Source organism: Trachypithecus francoisi, unplaced genomic scaffold (assembly GCF_009764315.1).
Source record: "Trachypithecus francoisi isolate TF-2019V2 unplaced genomic scaffold, Tfra_2.0 Lachesis_group19, whole genome shotgun sequence".
In the NCBI taxonomy this organism is placed as follows: Eukaryota; Metazoa; Chordata; class Mammalia; order Primates; family Cercopithecidae; genus Trachypithecus; species Trachypithecus francoisi.
The window spans coordinates 2,083,813-2,105,821 of NW_022681464.1; the positions used below are offsets into that span (position 1 = coordinate 2,083,813).

The window sequence follows — 22,009 nt, forward strand, 5'->3', positions numbered from 1 at the left end:
CATTAGGCTACTTCAGCAACACTAGCTTAAGTTGAGCTCTTTTGGAAATCATAGCAACATTTCCGGCCAGGAAAGTACTCTTAACTAGGAAGCTGCTACATAAATATAACTGTATTGAAGTTCAAGAATGGCCTTCAATGACTACATTTATAAAGGAAGAATGGGGATGATGATGAAATATTCAATTCTAAGTAATGTGTTAGGAAACAGTCTTTCTTTCTCCCAATTCTTTCAATTTCCTCATCTGGCACATTATCATAGCTATATGATAGACTGGTGAATAAAGACAAAACAGATGTTTTTGTTTCCTTATGGAATAGGCTTTGACCACTAAAACATTTACAAAATCAATGTTTGTTTAATATTTGTAAATCAAAATATTTGTTTAGAAGTAGACAAATATTTCATTTAATTTACTTAAGTCTGATGGAAGAGGATGTGGGATCAATGTCACTTGCTGTGTTATTCCAGAACATGTCTTCACATGGAAGCCACTATCCTGTACTCAAGACGGCAGGTGGGTGCGTGAAGGTTTTACATAATAGGTAATCATGATAGGTAATGGAATAGTGAACATTTAGCCAACTTACTCTTGAATTGACCACTTCCAGGGAGACGTTCTGAGGCGGGGCACTTGGCACTAAAAGCAATCAAACAAATTGTCACAGTTACTGCCAAAATCTTGAAAGAAAAATACCAACTGTCTTGTAAAAAGATAGTGTGTTTTTAAACATAGTTTATAATGATAATTAGGGAAGTTTACCCAGGTGGTACTTCAAAAATTTTTGGAGAGATGAAAAATAACTATAGTTGTCTATTTTTTTCTCACTTGGCAAGCCAGTTAACTTTCCCACCTAGGGAGCCCCCAAAACTGTTACACAAGAGAACGCAGGCAGTGATACCAAATACCACCATTTAATTACAGCCCTCTTTGATAACTTTCCCAGAGAAACCAATAAAAACAAACAGGAGATTTCTTAGAGTAGTTTTAAAGGCTTAAGATATTATGCATTTGAGAATCTGCATAATTTTATGATAAAATATGTCATTCTAATGGTCACCCAGGTTTTTTAATCCCTGCAATACAATCTTTATTACCTCTTAAAAAGTAAAAAGAAGAACTACTTCTCAGTTTTTTTAGCTGAGTAAAATTAAACCTGTATGTGATAAATGCAAGCAGGTTGCAAATAGCACTTGATGAGTCAATTCTATTAGCAAAGGAACAGTATATTTTTCTTTGTAGACTCTCTAGGTATTTTATTTTTCTTGCCTGCATTTTTGTTTAACTACTCCTTTATAGAAGGAAGAACATATACAGCTGTCTTTGAAAACTTAAATATTTACTCTACCAAAAAAAGTGAATATTCTCTCATGTGAGTAATTTAAAAAAGCAACCACTTATTGAAGGCTCTTATCTGTCAGGAACTACGCTAGATGTCTGGGATGAATAAGAAATGAAATAAAGCTTTTTGCACTATAATAGGAATAGAATTAGCATTCAATAAATTGTTAACACGTATTCATCTATTAAATGAGTAGTCCCTATCCTTGTTTCTCACAAATGGATGAATTTAATAGAAAAGAAAAGTTCTCAGGCATTTTCAAGAATCTAAGGGCCATTTTTGATATCTTTCCCCTTCTTTTACTAGAATATGGAAAACATCTATGTTTTTCTATAGGGTACTTACATTTGACCATGAATTTATTTATGCCCTGCTCTGAATTTATCTTCTAAATAGTAATTATCATGAAGATATGATGTGTCACTGATTAATCTTTCATCCTCAAAACTGACATTCAATTAATATTTACTGAATTAATGATTGAATGAACAAATGAGTACTTACTTACATAGTTCCTAGACCTTTCTGGGAATAATGGGAAATGTAATCTTTTTTTTTTTTTTTTGATTTTGACTTTGAACTTCTGATCTTAGTGCCTGATGAAGTTTGCAGCCAATGTAGTTTCTGATAAAATGCTCATCTGCTTGTTTATCATCAATTAACTCAGCAAGTATTCTTTCAAAAATATTCCACAACTTATAAAATGTTATTATTTAATTTTTTGAGGTTTGTATTCTGATTTTAAAATTAAATACAGAATATAACCCCAATAACGAAAAAGATATTTATTAATTTTGATGTTGTATCACCAGTATCAAGAAGAGTTTAAGGCACATGGTGCACACTCAGTAAATAGTTGCTGAATAAATATATTAATAGAAAGTTTATGAATTACAATAAAAATGGTTCCATATTCAGGATTTGGTCCCAAGTTTTGCTTTGTTTTATAAATTTATTTTTTAAGTTAAAGTAAAAGTTTTATTTGTATTATTTATTTATTATTCTATTCTAAACATTATAATTATTGACATAAAAATTACAATTTAGTTGCTTAAATTGAAGTATCCTTTGAAGAATAACATGCTCTATATCATATAATTTCACAAACTTCCCAAAACGTTGTCCTTTAAAAGCAAAGTTTGGAAATAATGCCTTAATATTAAGTGATATTGAGTCACTTTTTTTTTAAATTTTTTATTTTTTTATTTTTTATTTATTTATTTATTATTATTATTATACTTTAAGTTCTAGGGTTCATGTGCATAACGTGCAGGTTTGTTACATATGTATACTTGTGCCATGTTGGTGTGCTGCACCCATCAACTCGTCAGCACCCATCAACTCGTCATTTACATCAGGTATAACTCCCAATGCAGTACCTCCCCCCTCCCCCCTCCCCATGATAGGCCCCGGTGTGTGATGTTCCCCTTCCCGAGTCCAAGTGATCTCATTGTTCACTTCCCACCTCTGAGTGAGAACATACGGTGTTTGGTTTTCTGTTCTTATGATAGTTTGCTAAGAATGATGGTTTCCAGCTGCATCTATGTCCCTACAAAGGACGGAAACTCATCCTTTTTTATGGCTGCATAGTATTCCATGGTGTATATGTGCCGCATTTTCTTAATCCAGTCTGTCACAGATGGACATTTCGGTTGATTCCAAGTCTTTGCTATTGTGAATAGTGCCACAATAAACATACGTGTGCGTGTGTCTTTAGAGCAGCATGATTTATGATCCTTTGGGTATATACCCAGTAATGGGATGGCTGGGTCATATGGTACATCTAGTTCTAGATCCTTGAGGAATCACCATACTGTTTTCCATTATGGTTGAACTAGTTTACAGTCCCACCAACAGTGTAAAAGTGTTCCTATTTCTCCACATCCTCTCCAGCACCTATTGTTTCCTGACTTTTTAATGATGCCCATTCTAACTGGTGTGAGATGGTATCTCACTGTGGTTTTGATTTACATTTCTCTGATGGCCAGTGATGATGAGCATTTTTTCATGTGTCTGTTGGCTGTATGAATGTCTTCTTTTGAGAAATGTCTGTTCATATCCTTAAACATAAATGTATATTTCTAGTTTATATTTAATATTGTAACACTGACATGTCATGCTATATGTTTCTAATAATATTACACGCATTTTTGGTTAAATTAAATAGTATCCAAGCATAATATCAATTACTAACTGAATTTTTGATAGATAATTGAATTTTGGAAAAAACAGAAAGTAACATTTACCATGTGTTTTGTTGTAGGTACTGTTCTAGCTGATATGCAACCCTTAAATGTCACTTTCATTCTAGTTTACAAGTGGCATATAACTCCTCATTTCTTGAAAGCCAAGAAAACTTTAAGAGGATAGATATATATGTGTTCTTCTTTTTGTAGCTATCACAATTTTATAAGCATCAGGGCTGCTTTCTGTATTAAGAATTGAAAGGCAGGCTGGGCATGGTGGCTCACACCTGTAATCCCCACACTTTGGGAGCCCGAGGCAGGTGGATCGCTTGAGGTCAGGAGTTCGAGACCAGCCTGGCCAATATGGTGAAACACTATCTCTATTAAAAATACAAAGATTAGCTGGGCGTGTTGGTGCACGCATGTAGTCCCAGCTACTCCAGGAGCTGAGGCAGGAGAATCGCTTGAACCTAGGAGGCAGAGGCTGCAGTGAGCCAAGATTGTGCCACTGCACTCCAGCCTGGGCAACAGAGTGAGACTCTATCTCAAAAAACAACAACAACAACAAAAAAAAAAAACACAAAAAAACTGAATTGAAAGGTAATATAATAAAATTCCGCTAAAAGTCCTTATGTAATAGCATTGAGGTAGTTTTTCTATATTATTTACAATGCACATTTCTTCTCTGACTTTCCACTGATAGCACACTGACTATTCTTGTCATGTCAGGGAGGAGAATAGAGATTTTTTTCTACAGTGTTTTTAGTTATCAGTTCCTCCTCCCTCCTTCTCACTATCACTTTCTACATTATTTGGAGATAAATAGATACAATAGATGCTAGGGCTAAGTGAAAGTGAAGAGAATCCATATTGATCTGTTCTTTTCTATATTTGTCTTTACAAGATGCTTCTTGCTTCATGAGGCAGAAGTGAAAGAACACTTTTCTCTTCAAAATGTCAAATAATTAATTATTTATAATAAATAGGTCCATTCAAACCAATCGGAGGTGGGGCTGGAGACTTCCCTCAATATGGAGAAGGATGCTGGCTGGAAACCCATGGAGATGAGGTATTTTGTAGGACAGATCAAGTTCCCATAACTGTAAATTAGTCTCCACAGGCACAGGCACTTCAATTCCTCCCCTCAGCAAATGTATGCTGCCATGTATACACAATTTATAGACCAAAATCATTCGTATTTATTTATTTGAGACAGAGTCTCTCTCTGTTGCCCAGGCTGGAGTGCAGTGGTGTGATCTAGGCTCACTGCAACCTCCGCCTCCCGAGTTCAAGTGATTCTCCTGCCTCAGCCTCCCAAGTAGCTGGGATGACAGGTGTGCATCACCATGCCTGGCTAACTTTTTAATTTTTACTGGAGACTGAATTTCACCATGTTGGCCAGACTGCTCTTGAACTTCTGACCTAAACTGATCTACCCACTTCAGCTACCCAAAGTTCTGGGATTACAGGAGTGAGCCACCCTGCCTGGAAGTAATTCATATTTAATTATAAGCATTTTCCTTTAAAGGCACTTATCACAGAATAAAAGAAACATGTTTGCACATTGAATCTTGTTTCTGAATTTACTAGCTTATGTAGTCTGGCTCCACTGCTTACCACCTTTTGTGAACTCTTTCTGACTTAGTTTTGTTATCTGTAAAATAGGGAAAATTATAGTAGTATTGTGAGGATGAGAGTTAAAGGCAAAGTACTTAGATCGGGGCCTTGCCTTAGTAAGTATTCAAGAAATATTAATGATAACATTCATAAAAATAATAAGCACATTCTCACGTTGGCTATGAAATCAGGTCTGTCTGTGTTTGGACACAAGACAAGCTGGCATGGAAACTTAGAACGGTTCATTCATTCATAAAAGCTCTTAGTGACTTACCTATGCCAACTAGTCCAAGAGACCATATTTTGGAACAAATTGGCAAAATCAGTTAGATGCCCATATGCTCAATAATCTCAATGGTGTGAAAAAAATGGCTCATTGTAAACCAATGGTTTTCTAGGTGGAGGAATTTGAATGAAAAATAATATTCTACTCAGAAAACAAAGCAGAGCTCAATTGGAGATGACAGCTCATCTGGATAAAGATCTTTACAAGCCTCCCAGTAGAACAGGGAGAAAAACATAAAATAATGAATTTGGAAGAAATTTATTTATATTTAACTGTTGCTTTTTTAAAAATTTTTCTATGCCTCAATGTATTTTTTATGGTAAGACTCCTGACATGAAAAGAATTATTATGTTCTCCATAATACAGATGCATTCAGACACAGTCATATATTAAATTAATACATTAAATTAGTTCCACAAATGGGAAATCCTAAAGATAAGCCTTTGCATATAAAAATCTGCACAGTTTTGACTGAGCTGTCTAATTAATTCAATAAATATTTACTCTGTTAGGAGGAATACAGAGATAAATATAACAGCATCCCTCATATTGAGGAGCATGTAATATTAATATGAGAAAAAGTGATGTGCACATTGGTAGAGATAATATTTATTAAACACTTAAATGTCATACACTTTGTTAGGTGTTTACACAGATCAGCCCATTTAATTTTCACAATATCCACCTGTTACAACATACACAAAGTTAAAGAAGAACAGCGCTCCATGACTAAAGACTGCGAAGACGGTGACTATTAAATGTGGTTAAATACAACTCAATGTGATATATGACCTCAGCATGAACAGCTTCAGTACAGAGGAGAAGACATAAGATTGAAGTAGACAGAAAGGAACTGGATAATAAGGAAATGAAAGCCGAGAGCCACAGATTTGTGTTGGACATTAAAAGAGATGAGTTGATTGTAAAAATGAATGCAGATGAGGTCAGGGTGTCCACTGTAAGAGGCTTATAAGTCCTTGCTATCTCCTTGCAGTGCATTTGAGAGAGGGAATTTGGTGTCCTTTGCATAGTGATGTTTATTGGAGTTAGGGTCATGAAATTCTTTTTTTATAGTGACAGACATTTTCTAAGTCCTAAACATTGTAACACTTCCAGAAGATAATTCTTGGACCAATAAATAATAATCTATCTTTCTTACTTATGACATTTAAAACCAAACTGGAGAATAAGGCCACAGTATTACAGTTCAGAGTGTGAATGAAATCTACATAAATTACGTAAAATATTCACTTCCATTTGTTTTTCTTTTATTTTTATAATTATAAGTTGTGAAGTAATTTATTCTACCATAAATATTCTATTCTGTCTTCAATAACAGAATTGGATGGATGGGCACAAGCATTACATTAAAAATGATACCAAAGTGATATTACACATAAAATACATTTTGAAGTTCAACTTGCAAATGAGCATTATTCCTGTGTTCTCTTTGTACTGTCCTTAATAATATGCATGCCCTTCCTCATTTCATTGATATTGTGTGAAATATATACCGAGGTACTTTCCCAGATTAAACAATGATAGATCTGTCAAGAAATCACAAGCTAAAGCCATTTTTTAATTAAAAAGATAAATAATTTATAGAATTAAATGCACCAAATGGAAACTGTTGCTGAAAAGAGCTAGCTTGTGGTCTTTTTTAATATTCACGATGGCCTGTCTCTACATTTCTGCATCTGCCTAAGTTTTCATTGGCCCCACATTATATACTTTGATGTATTTTATTTTTACTTTTTATCAAATTTCCCAACCTTTCATGATCATCTAGCAGTTAGGTTTCTAGTTTCCCCTGGCCATTACTTTGCCAAATTTATTCTCTTTATTAATATTTATTCATCTGTTTTATGACATTAAAAAACAGATCTAGTCTGGGCAACAAAATGAGACCCTGCCTTACAAAAAATAAAAATATTAGCTGGGCACTGTGACCTATGCCTGTAGTTCCAGCTACTCGGGAGGCTTCAGCAGGAAAATCCCTTGAGGTTGGGTTCAGTGGCTCACGCTTGTAATCCCAGCACTTTGTGAGGCCAAGGTGGGTGGATTGCTTGAGGTCAGGAGTTCAAGACCAGCCTGCTCAGCACGGTGAAACTCTGTCTCTACTAAAAATACAAAAACTAGCCAGGGGTGGTGACAGGCACCTGTAATTCCAGGTACTCAGGAGACTGGAGGCAGAGGAATCACTTAAACCCAAGAGGTAGAGGTTGTCATGAGCCGAGATTGCACTACTGCATTTCAATCTGGGTGACAGAGTGAGACTTTGTTTCCAAAAAAAAGGAAAAGAAAAGAAAAGCCCCTGAGCCCAGGAATAAAGGTGGTAGTGAAGCACAATTGTGTCACTGCACTTCTTGTCTCAAATGTGTGTGTGTGTCTATTCTTCCATTTAGTAGGCAACACACACATTTTTCATGCTCAAATACTTTAAATTTTAATAGCAGCTTATTTGGTCTAAGTCCTTAAGATATATTTTCTAATTAGGAGGTAAATATAGGGGGATTGTCTATCATTTACACCTTTAATCACCTGCACACTTTTAGATGGGGGAATAAAACATGCCAATCAAAATCAGTCCACACATGCACAAATGTGTTTGTTTTAGAACATTTAAAGAAATAAAAAAATACACAAAAATAATTTTAGGTCTTAGTCAATAGTCACATTTTGAGGATTACCTATTAGTATATAGTGACTCAAGAGTATATGTATGTGTATATACATATATATTTATTTAATTTGGAGAAAGGGTCTCACTCTGCTGCCCAGGCTGGAGTGCAGTAGAATGATCACGGCTTACTGCAGTCTTGAACTCCCAGGCTTACGTGATCCTCCAGCCTGAGCCTCCCAAGTAGCTGGGATCACAGGTGCATACCACCATATGCAGTTCATTAAAAAAACAACAACCACAAAAAAACATTTACAGAGATAGGGTCTCACTATGTTGCTCAGGTGGGTCTCAAACTCCTAGGCTCAACTCTTCCTCCTGCCTCAGTCTCTTACAGTGCTAGGATTCCATGTGTGAGCTACCACACCCAGCTGGGAGTATATATCCTGAGAGAAAGTTTATATTTAACTGTAATAGTCCATAAAATTTTAGTCAGAAAGCCTTGAAAATGGTATCTATGATATATGTGCAATATTATGTCATTATTTTAGCAAATATGTAAAAGGAGTTTCACTATTTTTAACTTACCATCAGAAAGTGTAACCACTGTTATATCATCAGTAGATACTCCTGGACCGTAGCGATTATAAGCTAAGAATCGAAGACTATATTCGGTGAATTTTTTCAGGCCTTCCAGTTTGTAAGATAGTCCATCAACCTCTATATTCTGGAGACATAAAACACCAAAACTGTTATCAAGGAAGCACATTAAAGTAGAAATGGCACTCATTCTGTGCAATCAGTGAATTGGACATTAGACTCTTACAAACTACACTCCAGACTTCTAATGAGCTATAAAACCTAACTTGTGACACAGACTCCCCCACTAAAAACCAACTACTCTGTAGACTCCTTGTTAAAACAGCACATGCTATTTTTACAGTCATTAAGTTCCAATTTGTTTAACACTACTCAATATACTGAACGGTTTGGGTTATTCTACCCACACCTAAACCCTCCCAGGCAGAAGGCAGTTTATAACATCATGGGAACAGAGATTTTCTCCTGTACCCAAAATGGAATAATTCACCAAGAAATAACAGACTTTGTACTTCTCTTGCTGAAATATTCCAACAGCACTTGAAACTGTCAGACACTATGCCACAATTTTTATCTCCCAAAATGCTGTTAGATTGGTTGAAATTATTTGAGCATCTCATGGCTGCAGTGAGTGAGCTACTGGAGGTGAAGGTCACTGAGGAATCAGATCTCCACACTCACATCTATCTTGGATGATTCTGGTTTTGAATTTATTTAAATTGATTGGCAAAATGCATTGAAGAGCTAAAATATATAGAGAGGCAGATAAAACAGAAAGCTGAAAAAACAAGAGCTAAAAATAGCTTGAAGAGAGCAAGAAAAAAAAATACAACCCATGATTACATAGGAGGAGCTCTTGTAATGCTTATCGTATAATATAATTTGGGACTGGGCTTGAGTTATTTTTGAATATAAAATATTTCTTATTTTTAAATAGAAATTCTGGTCATGCAGTTTATGTGGAAGTAGGAAGGCCATTCTATGCTTGACAAGCTTCACAACAAATAATAAGAACTCTCATATCCTGACACCAATTTTTGATTGAACTATTGAATATATACTTGTCTGTATATATTTTCCTACATGAAGTTGAGAATCTGAAAGTAAATACCTCAATAGCTATACATACATGTATACATATACATGTATTATAATACATAAATACATATTATAATACATAACATAATGTATTATATAATACATAAATATGTATAATACATGTATATGTATACAGCTATAGTGCATATATAATATATAATTACATATACATGCATTATATGTGTATTATATATGTATTATATCTGTATAGATATATGCATTATATATACATACATCTTATATGTATACACATATGTATTATATATGCATTATATATAACATATGCATTTTATATGTACACATATATGTATTATATGTTCATATATTTTATATATTTCTATATGTATTATACAATATATATTTATGTGTTATATATGCATATGTATATGTATATATGTATTATATGTATACATATATGTACTATATAGTATATATGTATTATATGTATTACACATATATGTATACATATATGTACTATATAGTATATATGTAGTATATGTGTTATACATGTATATGTGTATTATATAGGTATACATGTATGTATATAATACATATATGGATATACATGTAGATGTATTATATACATGCATACATGCATAATATATGTATTGTATATGTATATACATGTATGATGTATGTATTACATGGGTATACATGTATTATATGTATTATATAGGTATGTATATATTATATATTATATAGGTATACATATATAGGTATACATATATAATATAGGTGTACATATATATTATATAAGTGTACATATATACAAAACTCAGAAATTCTATTTTTAACATATGTGTGTGCATGTATCACAAAATAGAATTTTTCAATTTCACGTGTCTCCCTAAAGATCTATTTACTTTTGGTTTACTTGAACAACTAATTTGCTTCTTTTCAGGTGTCTATGCTAACCATTGTGTAGGAGCAAAATCTGAGGAGGGAGAGACTAGGCTTCTCAGAGTAAATTCTTCTGAAAACCATAAAAAATGATAGGTCACATCCTGATGATGGAAGAGAGTTAGATATAATATAAACGTATTAGAATGAAAAAAGCAGTTTGGCGAATGCCCTTGACTATGAGGGCAATCACCCCTTAGTATAAGGAATAAAAATGCAAATGCCTTCCATGACCAGGTGAGTTAATACAAATTTGGTTGCCCACACAGGCCAGGACACTGCATACTCAAACAAAAAATTGGCATCCTTTCTATTGACTTCACTTTATTGCCCATTTACTTCTTATCACCAGAATTTAATTAAATTGTGTAAAGTTTCCAATAGCAAGTGCTTTAAAACTAATCAGCTTTTCAATGAACATGCTAAACACTGGGCTGTACCAAGAGCTTGTGGGTCTTTTGCTATTTCTGCAGCCTTAGAGCTATCCAATGGATGGAAACATCCAACAGATGGAAGCAGTGTGGTCCATTCCTTCACCTACCTGTTCTTTTCCCGTGGACACCTCAGTGCAGAACAATCTGTAACCTTGGACTGGACCATTTGCATAGGCAGGGGGTTCCCAGGTAATAAGAATTGAGGTAGGTGAGGTAGATACAGCTTGCAGATTTTCTACTGGCCCTGGAACTTGCACTGTATACAAATAAATAAGTAAAGTGATTAGGATGAGTGGGTTTTCTTTCTCAAAACAAAGAAAACTACATTTTTACAGTTCAATAAAATTCTAGGAGTATGTATTTTAGAATAATATGGAATAAGAATATAAAACTATAAACTCTGGAAACTTTGGAATCACTTCACTTTAAAATCCATAAGAGAGTTTACATTAACCAAAATTGCCTATTTTGTTTTACATTTAAAGAAACTGGTAAAGGAATATAAGTGACTAAGACAATGGCAGAAAAGAGTGGAATTCTGAATCAAAATTCTTAGTCTGAAAAATTTGCCACTATGCCACTATGTCTTTGCCTGCATATGGCTAATAACTGCAGAAGGAAAAGAGAAAGTACATTTGGAGTACTTGTACATTTTGATTCTACTTATATTTAAAATAGGTCGTGCAGCTATGGATAATTTACCACATTGTCTTTATTTAAGTCAGAGTTTTAAAATCTTGCCTGATTCTGGGTTCATTAAATTAATTTTAGCATTTCATTTTCAATTCCACCTTTTAGAATTACATTTAACTTGCCTGCTAACGAAATTAGCACAGGGCCACACTTTTTTTTCTTATTTATTTATTTATTTATTTATTTTGCAGAGACAGAGTCTCGTTCTGTTTCCCAGGCTGGAGTGCAGTGGCATGATCACATCTCACTGCAACCTTGAACTCCTGGGGTCAAGTCATCCTCCTCTCTCAGCTTTCTGAGTAGACAGGACTACAAGCATGCACCACCATGACCAGTTAGTTTTTTATTTTTATTTTTTCGTAGAGACCAGGTCTTACTATGTTGCCCAGGACAGTCTTGAACTCCTGGCAAGCGATCCTCTTGCCTTGGCATCATGAAGTGTTGGGATTACAGGTGTGAGGCACCATGCCCAGCCCAGGTACCTTAAGATTGTGAAACTTTTAGATTTTAGAGAAGTAACACGGTATCTGTGCAGGGTTTTTGTTTTGTGTTGTTTTGGTTTTTCCCTAATGGAGTCTGTAGTAGCACCTTGTTAATCAAATGTAACTATATATTTGCAGTAAAGCATATGATACTCACATCAAATTGATTACATTGTTAATCAAATGTAACTATATATTTGTAGTAAAGCATATGATATTCATGACAAATGGGCTTATTAAAGACTATGGGTTAGGTTCAGATGCAGAATGAGTTAAGAAAAAGCTTCCATTTTGATTCTTTGCAAGTTTTGTATTCGGTCATAATTTTATATTCCTGAATATGGACCTGTATATGGCTTGTAAATGGTAAATGCAACGGCCACATTATGGTTACCTAAAATCAATAAATGACATCACCATTGCGAGTTTAACTATAGCCTTACTTAATAATGTTGTCTGTGTATTTTCCCCAACCTTGGATACCACCTAGCTTTGGACAGATACACATTGTGGGCCTGTAATACAGTTCTGAGAGTTTGAACTTCCATAGCAAAAATGGCATAGGAAAAACTGACTGGCATGTATCTGATGATATACTTCTTACATCAGTGTGGAACCTAACAGCATATCTCTGCATCATTTTTCAAGATTTGTTCCATGGAACCCAGGTCCCTTATGGTATCACTGCTCATACATTCATTTGAAAACATATCTAAATATTAAAGCACTCCCCTCACCAATTCAGGATCCAGCTTAGGGTCAGGTTTTGTTGCCATGTCTTTTCAGGCTGCTGTGAGTTGGAACAGTACTAAATACATTGACTTTCAGGCAATTGATACTTTTAAAGAAACAAGCCCCTTTTTAAAATTAAAATGTTCATCATTTTGAGTGTGTCTTTGTCTCATGTTAGATTTAGGTTGTGCATTCAGACAAATGAAATGTAAATGATGTGTGTTCTCAGGGCATCACATCCAGAGGCACAAGCTTTCTCTCTGCCCTAATTTATGATGTCAAAACTGAGTACCTGGTCAAGTAGAGTTTGAAGGTCCCCTACCCCATCCCAGCCCTCTACTCTACCACTTACAACTAATAAGCAACCCATGGAGGGATAACATTAGGACCATATAAATATGCTTGTTATCAACATTTCCCATAGATTTAGCATCTACTAATGTTTCTTGATGGAGTCAATTTCTAGCATGTGGTTAAAATATAATGATTTTTCTATTCCAGCACTTTCTCTACATTTGCTTGTTGCCGCTTAGCATTAGACTATAAGCAAAAGTCCACATTTTTCTCTTTCTGTGAATCTTTTATTTCAATGGGCACATTGATTCCTTTTTATAATCTATAATTCATCACTGTCCTTAATTATATTGGTGTTCAAATTTACCCAGATTTAACTAGGGAAGCTCTTTTTAATAGTGTTTCTCTGTCCCTGTGCCATGCCCCATCATTTATTGGAGTACCTCTTTTCTTTTTGGCATAATATGTTCCAGGCTTATCTTGATCTTACCTTGGCTCTAGAAAAAGAATTCCTTCAAGGTTTTCTGGTTCTTTTAGTGGGGAATGGTATAAAGACAAATATTTGAATTCTAGGTGTATAAGTTGTTACTTGAGTGCATTTGCTTCTTGGTCTTTTTAGTGAACAGAGCTGAGAAACATGCGTGCATGCATACATATGCACACACATATACTTACACAAACATTTATATGCATATATACAGATAATACATATGTTTCATGACTCCAAAGTAATGCATCCCATTCCACTCCATCTCTACTGGATTTTGTCTTGCTCTCCTCATTCCTCTTTGATGCATTCTTTCACAGAAAGAACTCTTAGAGAATTGTATCTTGGCAGACACTTTATTAGGGTCCCCACTTCAATATTCTTCCAGGAAGAAACTTTTTCTATGAAAAAGCTGTCTGTTTCAAAAGGAGACTTTAAGAGACAAAGTTGAACAACGAGGAGTCTTAAAGTGTACAGTATTGCTTTAGTATTGTGTTATAACAAAGTACACATTTTCCTTAACGGGGGAAAAAAGTGAAACAAAGCAAACCAAAAATATGTCTACTAATATTGTTCAAGTGGATTGTCACAGTACTGTATTTTAAAGAAAAACATAAATAATTTGTATGCTTGTATTATTACTGATATATTCACAAAGACAATGCACATATCTCAAGAGGGGACGTTTCTGATTCTGAACCTATTATTCCTCTACAGAAGGCAGAGAAAGGAGGGAGAGCATTGAGACTGAATGACCCATTAAGGTATATGCTGTATGTGAGAGATCCAGAGTTGTTATGTGGTGCACATAGTGCATAAACATGTGGCCCAGTTGATACATAAAGTACTCATTGAATGTGTTCCTTCTTGCTCTCTTGTGGCCACATGGAAAGGGTGTTGTTTGTTGTGAACATGGCTCGATCTGGGAGCAGAGATTTGGATTTAAAAATGACCCAACTACAAGGGCATCACTTCTCCTTTGAGTTGTAACACATTCAAAGCAGGTGACAGCCCAGCCCTAGTTTCCCAGACAGAACCACTCCAGGAGGACTGAGAGATGACTGGGTATCTGGGGGAACGGAAAAGGAGGCAGTGTATGGGAAGTTTCTGCTCATCTCTCCCACTAGAGCCCATTTCTCTCACTAGAGCCCATCTCTCCCAATAGAGGTGATGGGAAACAATTCAAATGGACTCCAAGTTTCAAGGGGCAAAAGAGAAGAAAATGCACCTCATCTGATCCATCACATGCACAGTAGGTGGCAAATTTGCCGAGAAGGAAGGAGTGTGAGGTGTGCCCATGTCACTCAGAGTTTTCTGAGGTTCCAAGTGTGACATGGAAGAGAAGCTGCAAATTAACTGTTCATCCAGAGTGAAACCTATGAGAATCTGGAAGAGCAAGCTGAGAGAGCTGCCTAGCAAGGTAGGGGCTGTGTATGGTCTGGAGTGGGAGGGCGTGTACAGCCTTACCTGACCATGACTCTGAGAATCACTGAGGCTTGGAAACTTATGGGAATCAGATATGACAACCATACAGACACTTCCATCAGGCATTGTGGGGGAAAACAGACTACAGGGATATCTGCAGCTCAAAGCAGTATCCCCATAAGAACAAACATGAGGCCATACTCCTCTCCTTCTAAGCCTAGCGAGGGCTGCTCAGCATCCTGGCTGTTTGCCCCAGGAGAATGGTCAGTACACATTCCATTGAGTTGTCCAAATAATTGCAAGACTGTCTTTTCCACAAGGATATGCACAATGTTGCTACACAGAAAGCACTCACTAAACACCAGTCAAATGAATGATTTTATATACAGCTACAAATGTTACCATAAATCACAGGCCTAAAACACATTATGTAGTCTAACCCATTTGATTTTGTTGATTCATCACTGTTACTAAAAGGGATCACAAAAGAGTGTTTTCCTCATACTTCTGGTGTGAACTAAAATTAGTACATGTGTTATGTGTTTGGTGCGCTTGCGAGCCTGTGGGCACTTTCCCCATCTGATAATTCCTTTATATCTACATAGCTTAATTATTATCGGTGGGGAAACATCAGGCACTAAGTATCGTAATTTGGACTCAGTTTACACTGGTAGTGCCAATTCCAATACCCTGTGCATCAACTGCACTCTTCTGGATCATTTAGTTTAAGTATTCACAACAACTGGATGCATTTTTATCAATTGCCAGCCAAATGAGAACATTCTATTTGTTGGTGTAAAGTTTCTAATTGCCTTTTTTTTCCCTGAGAAACAACTGCCCTTCGGTACTAAATTGTTTCCTACTTCAACTTTTTTGTTTTAAAATTTATTTTGTGATCTGATTTTCAAAATATTCTGTTAAAATAAAAATTTCATAATTGTATGATTTGAAAAATATGAATACCAAAATATACATATATTTCATATAAAATATCAGCCCTCTGAAATAGACCAAAGTAGTGCTTACCTGTTAGATACTCTTATTTACTGCATTCCTGGCTAGTGTCAAGGCTCTTTGTTTCACCTAAGCTACTAAATGCTTACTCGTCTTCACAAAAATGCCAAAAATTAAAATTCATTATTTCCCTAATATTTTCCCTTTGATTTATATATATATATATATATATATATATATGGCCTTATATATATGAAGAATATATTATTTATGTTAATTATGGAGATATGTATAGATGTGCATGTACATATATACTTACACATTTATTCAGATCCATATCCATAAAGTATATTTTAGTATAACTTATATACTTTTACATATGTGATGCATTATATGCACATGAGCTGCAAGAGAAAATGAAATAAAGGAATACTCAAAAATGTTCAACAATGAGGTTGCATGCAGTGCCTTATGCCTGTAATCCCAGCACTTTGGGAGGCTCAGGCAGGAGGATCATTTGAGGCCAGGAGTTCGAGACAAGCATGGCCAAAAATATAATACCCTATCTTTACTAAAAATACACAAATTAGCCAGGCGTGGTGGTGGGCACCCGTAATCCCAGCTACTCAGGAGGCAAAGGCAGGAGAATCCCTTGATCCCTGATCCCTTGAACCCCGAAGGTGGAGACTGTATTGAGGCAAGATTGTGCCACTGCACTCCAGCCTGGGTGACAAAGCTAGACTCCATCTCAAAAAAAAAAAAAAGAAAAAAGAAAAAGAAAAAAAAAGTTTCACAATGGGAATTAGATGTGAAATCAATACCGCTAATAGCTTCAGCCTTCCATTTCATTACATTTTAATATGTCAGTCAAGGAACTTAATGGGCTTAACTGCTCATCATTCGAAGATGTCTTTAATATTCCTCACTGATCCCCTCAGTTGGACAATAATTTTGTGGCAAACTGCATCTAATTTCTCCCCATCTCCATTCAAGTTACCTATTTCTTCAAAGAATGGAAAGATTTCAGAATAGATGCATAGTCTATGCAAGTAACTCATCAATCAATGTCAGCCTATCCGACTACCTTTTTTAAATTTCAGTATTTCATTACAGTGGAAATTCATTATAACACCTGTATTTCAGAACAAATTAAGTACTTACATTGGAGTAAATGAGATGTATTACATGTCACTATTTGTACTGGGAACAGTAATTTCCGACTATATATATAAATTTGTAGTATAACAGAGCACTTTATAATGAGATCTTATTGGATATTAACCCCAATAAGTGACATATAAAAGTTAGCCGAATCTTTAATAAAGCATGATTGATTACATATAATCATATTGAAGACAGGATGTGTGTGTGTGTGTGTGTGTGTGTGAGAGAGAGAGAGAGAGAGAGAGAAGAAGAGCGAGCGAGCGAGCTGCTCAGTTTAATGATTCACAATTGATTAATTATAAATGACAGGATGTATGGTTTTTTGTCCGTACTCTACCTATGATAGAAATCTGTCATTAGCATCAAAGAGGCCATGAACAAGCCCCTGAAATTATCGCGCACATTAAAAATTGTAATATGTATATGTTTTGAGGAGTAGGGTTCTCAGCTTCTATCATTCTATCTTAGCTTCTACCATTTCTATCGCCCAAATGGTAGCTCCCAATGGATTAGCTATCTCTGGTTTCTTTTGGTTCTGAAAATCAGTGATTCTTTATAATCAAATCATTTGTAGTGATTGTAAATTACTTTATAATGGGAAAACATAATTTCACTTTAAAGAGCAATCTTCAACTTTTAATCAAATGCTACTGTTTCAAAGCTAAAATGTGTTTGTGAAATAGACTTCTATTTCATTTTCCAAATCATGAGTATTTCTTTTTTTTTTTTTTTGAGACGGAGTCTCGCTCTGTCGCCCAGGCTGGAGTGCAGTGGCCAGATCTCAGCTCACTGCAAGCTCCGCCTCCTGAGTTTACGCCATTCTCCTGCCTCAGCCTCCCGAGTGGCTGGGACTACAGGCACCCGCCATCTCGCCCGGCAATTTTTTTTGTATTTTTTAGTAGACACGGGGTTTCACTGTGTTAGCCAGGATGATCTCGATCTCCTGACCTCGTGATCCGCCCGTCTCGGCCTCCCAAAGTGCTGGGATTACAGGCTTGAGCCACCGCGCCCGGCTATCATGGGTATTTCAAAGACATTTGAATTCATCTGCTTTAATTCACCAAATATTTTAGGTTTTATAGGATGTTAGGGCTCCTGATTATCAAAAAGCCACATAGTGTACATGAATTAGTACACTTTTTATCTTTTCTTTCTCTTGCTCTGTTTTCATTCAGATATCTAACCATCTGCCTTCCTGTCTTCACTTTACTATAAGAAATTTTATATTTGCAATAATCAGACTAAAACCTACATTATGATTTATCAAATATGTTTCTTTAAAAACCTTGGGAGCTTAATTAATCCCTTTCAAAAAAGAATCTGAATATGAGGTTTTCAAAGAAAAAGCTTTAGAAGGATCAAGGCATGCCACTATCTTCATAATACTGAAGGAGGCTGATGTCTCCGAGCCATTATACTTATGCTTCTCCGCTGGAAGTCCAAAATGAAGATAAATGTTAGTGTCACGGAATATGTAGTTGAACATTTGAATATTTAAAGTCTTTTTTAAATGACTGTGTAGTACAATGAGTTCTACTGTTCCTAAATCATCAATTTCACAGCACCGTTAAAAAAAAAACTTAAAAGTGGATTTGAAGAAAAACTGTCACGTGTTGTCATTCAAATAATGACCTATAATTCACATAGCCTCAAATCTGGTTAGAATTCTGAGGTTGAGTCTATCCCTTTATTAGTTTGCTAATTTAAAAATGATTCTTGAGCCTATATTTAAAAATGAATAGCAAGGGATCTAAGTAATTACCTGTAGTGATCCAAATGGATTTAGACCACAAAGCTCTCTTCCTTTAAGCAGCAGCTTCCATTGCTGATGATCCCCTCAATGAACGTGTTTCAAATGCAAGCCATTTCTGAAACTACTTACAGTTATTGATAATAAAGTGTATGCTTTGATTGCCTCTTTGATTTTTTTTTTTCTCCTGTAGTTAACAGCTTTAACAATATTTCTATGAAATCTGTTTCTATTCTGTATGGGGAATGCAACATCAAAAAGCCTGCAGGCAATGTAATTATTAACATAATGAAACCTCTTTTTGACTGAACTGTACATAGTTAGGAGATACCACAGTAATTTGGCTAGGAAGAAGCACAAACAATAGGGTAGAGTTCTATTACAAAACCACAGGAGTCTGGCAACATTTAATTGGAGGAAGCAGTTATTACCTGTTCATTTTACCTTTAGTTTTAATACTTTCTATCTGCTAACACACAATATACTAAACTGTGCCATTATATATGTGTATATAAATATATATAGAACAGACGCAGATATGGATAAACACATACATATATAATGTGTGATATAGATGCTGGATATAATTTATATATTACCTTTGTGCACACATATGTATATGCTTAGATATTAATGAATATTTTTGACAGCTTAATAGAAAATATTTTAATGACTCCCTGTGAAGAAAATAATCTTCCAAGCAGATTTCTTATAATTCAACCTAGAACTGGAAACAGTTTGATAATAAAAGGATTACAGAAATTGACCTCCAGACAAGGTCTTTCAGGAAGACAGCTCAGAATTTTCACTAAAACAACCAAGTGGTAATAACCTTGTGAAGTATGTAGAGTATGTTTTTAATGTAGAGCATTTTGAATTTTACTTCGGCAAACATAAGCAATGCCTAGTAATGCAAAGTGTCGTGAACAAGGTAGATTCTGGACTGCATGGTGGAAGCCTCAAATTGTTTCAAGTGCAGAGTTCTAAGTAATGTCAAATGCAACTGTTTTTATCATCTAGAAAAACTACCTGCATACACCAAATGGAAGATAAAAACTTAAAGTTTCACCCAAATGTGCTTAAGTTTACATATTAAATGTTACATTTACACATTACTGAAAGTTTGATGTCATATACACCTAACCATACTGACTTAAAAATAATTCCACAGTAGCCTGGGTCTCATTATTCCCCATTGTGATTGAAATGTTTAGATAAAAGTACCAGGTGATTTTAAAGTTTAATAATAATTTATATGCATTCAGCATACAATGCTTTCTCTAGAACTGTGAACTATTTTACTATGAACTTTTATTATAAATTTTCAAGGAACTTAGGAAGGAGAAAGTGCACAGAAAACAACTATAAATGAACAATAGATCATATATAATCAAGGCTAAACATTCTCGGGACAACCAAACATATAGGAATTCCAGAAATAGATATATTGATGAGATACATAGAAATCTGGGATGGTAATGGGGGGCTTAGTTAAGAACATTTCTTGAAGAACAATTAAGAATTGCATTGATGGATGCATGAAGGATGAATCTGGTGAGACAGGACACATCAGGATGAATGAGTTGAATGGGTAACATCCTTTACACGAGCCTTTCCAGAACAGAACTTACAAGTTGGGAAATGGAGACAAAAACTAGCCTACACCTTGTGGAAGGTTTCAGATGATGAGATTTTCAAGTAAAAACAATGAGAATAATTCCAAGGTGAACTAAATTAATGATCGTACATGTCATCTCGTATTGAGGAAACCACCTTTTCCCCAAAGCATGGAATTACCATTAAGTTGTTTTCCTAATAACCACCATCAACAAATCAAATCATGTTTTGCCAATGTTAGAAAAATGTAGTCTCTTTCATGAGATTCAAAGAAAGTTAAAAAAAATCATCCATTTTTCTCAAGATGCTCGTCTCAGAAAATTCAGTTTAGGAACAAGTATTCACAGAACTCTAATTTTCAAATGAATTGTCAAGGACTTTTGACAAAATCACATAGAAAAGTCAGAAACTATCTCTTAGATAACTAGTGCTTTTAAAAAAATGCTTCAGGTAGGATTGAAACATCTTAGTTTTGATTCCTGAGTCAAAAAAACCCTTGTCCTACTTAATATTAGTGTATCCTTGGGCCAAGTATTAAATACTCAGAGCATTATTTTCTCAGGTATTCATTGTTTCTGTATCACAGAGCTAGCATAAGGATTATATGAGATTATATGAAAAAGCAAGTGTTCAGTATAATATGGTAGTTAATATTGTTACCTGAAGTCAAGACCCTGAAGCTTTTCCAAATATTGGCTACCTCATTAGACAATTGGAGGAAGAAGTATTTACTCTTCTTAACTGTCAGTATTGTTAGAAGAACATGAAGAGATGATGTATGCAAAGGGGAGATGGAAAACACAGCATTCCATGGATGCCTAAAAGGATGTGGCCTGAATTCTGACCAAGATTATGCTTAATAACCAAACCTGGGCTGGGCGCAGTGGCTCAAACCTGTAATCCTAGCACTTTGGAAGGCCGAGGTGAGTGGATCACCTGAAGTCAGGAGTTCAAAACCAGCCTGGGCAACATGGTGAAAACCCATCTCTACTAAAAATATAAAAATTAGCTTGGCGTGGTGGCACGTGCCTGTAATCCCAGCCACTTGGGAGGCTGAGGAAGGATAATTGCTTGAGCCTAGGAGGCGGAGGTTGCAGTGAGCCGAGATTGTGGCATTGCATACTCCAGCCTGGGCAACAAAGCAAGACTCCATCTAAAAAAAAATAACAAAAAACAAAACCAAAAACACCAAACCTGGCCAAGAGAGTCCCTGATAGAAAAGCCAAGATGATCCAGATGTGATATCACCAATATAAATGGAGCCTTTCAACCTCCTCATAAATAATCCACATTGAGTTTCATTTGTTGTTCTATACTCTACAGACTA

At 35.3% G+C, this 22,009-nt stretch overlaps 2 protein-coding genes across 2 annotated transcripts in view; both read right to left on the reverse strand.

Annotated features, from left to right (window-relative positions):
• LOC117064230 (netrin receptor DCC-like) overlaps nucleotides 1-11,334 on the reverse strand; it is a 201,512-nt gene extending 190,178 nt beyond the window's left edge. The window contains exons 1-3 of the mRNA XM_033178496.1: nucleotides 11,192-11,334; nucleotides 8,641-8,779; nucleotides 591-640 (exon numbers count right to left, since the gene is read on the reverse strand). The gene's annotated coding sequence lies outside the window, so the exon portion shown is untranslated. The remainder of the gene's footprint in view (nucleotides 1-590; nucleotides 641-8,640; nucleotides 8,780-11,191) is intronic.
• LOC117064231 (netrin receptor DCC-like) overlaps nucleotides 1-22,009 on the reverse strand; it is a 65,019-nt gene that overhangs the window by 984 nt on the left and 42,026 nt on the right. Inside the window, exons 4-6 of the mRNA XM_033178497.1 lie at nucleotides 11,192-11,340; nucleotides 8,641-8,779; nucleotides 591-640 (exon numbers count right to left, since the gene is read on the reverse strand). Of these exons, the coding sequence (XP_033034388.1) occupies nucleotides 591-640; nucleotides 8,641-8,779; nucleotides 11,192-11,340 (338 nt within the window). The remainder of the gene's footprint in view (nucleotides 1-590; nucleotides 641-8,640; nucleotides 8,780-11,191; nucleotides 11,341-22,009) is intronic.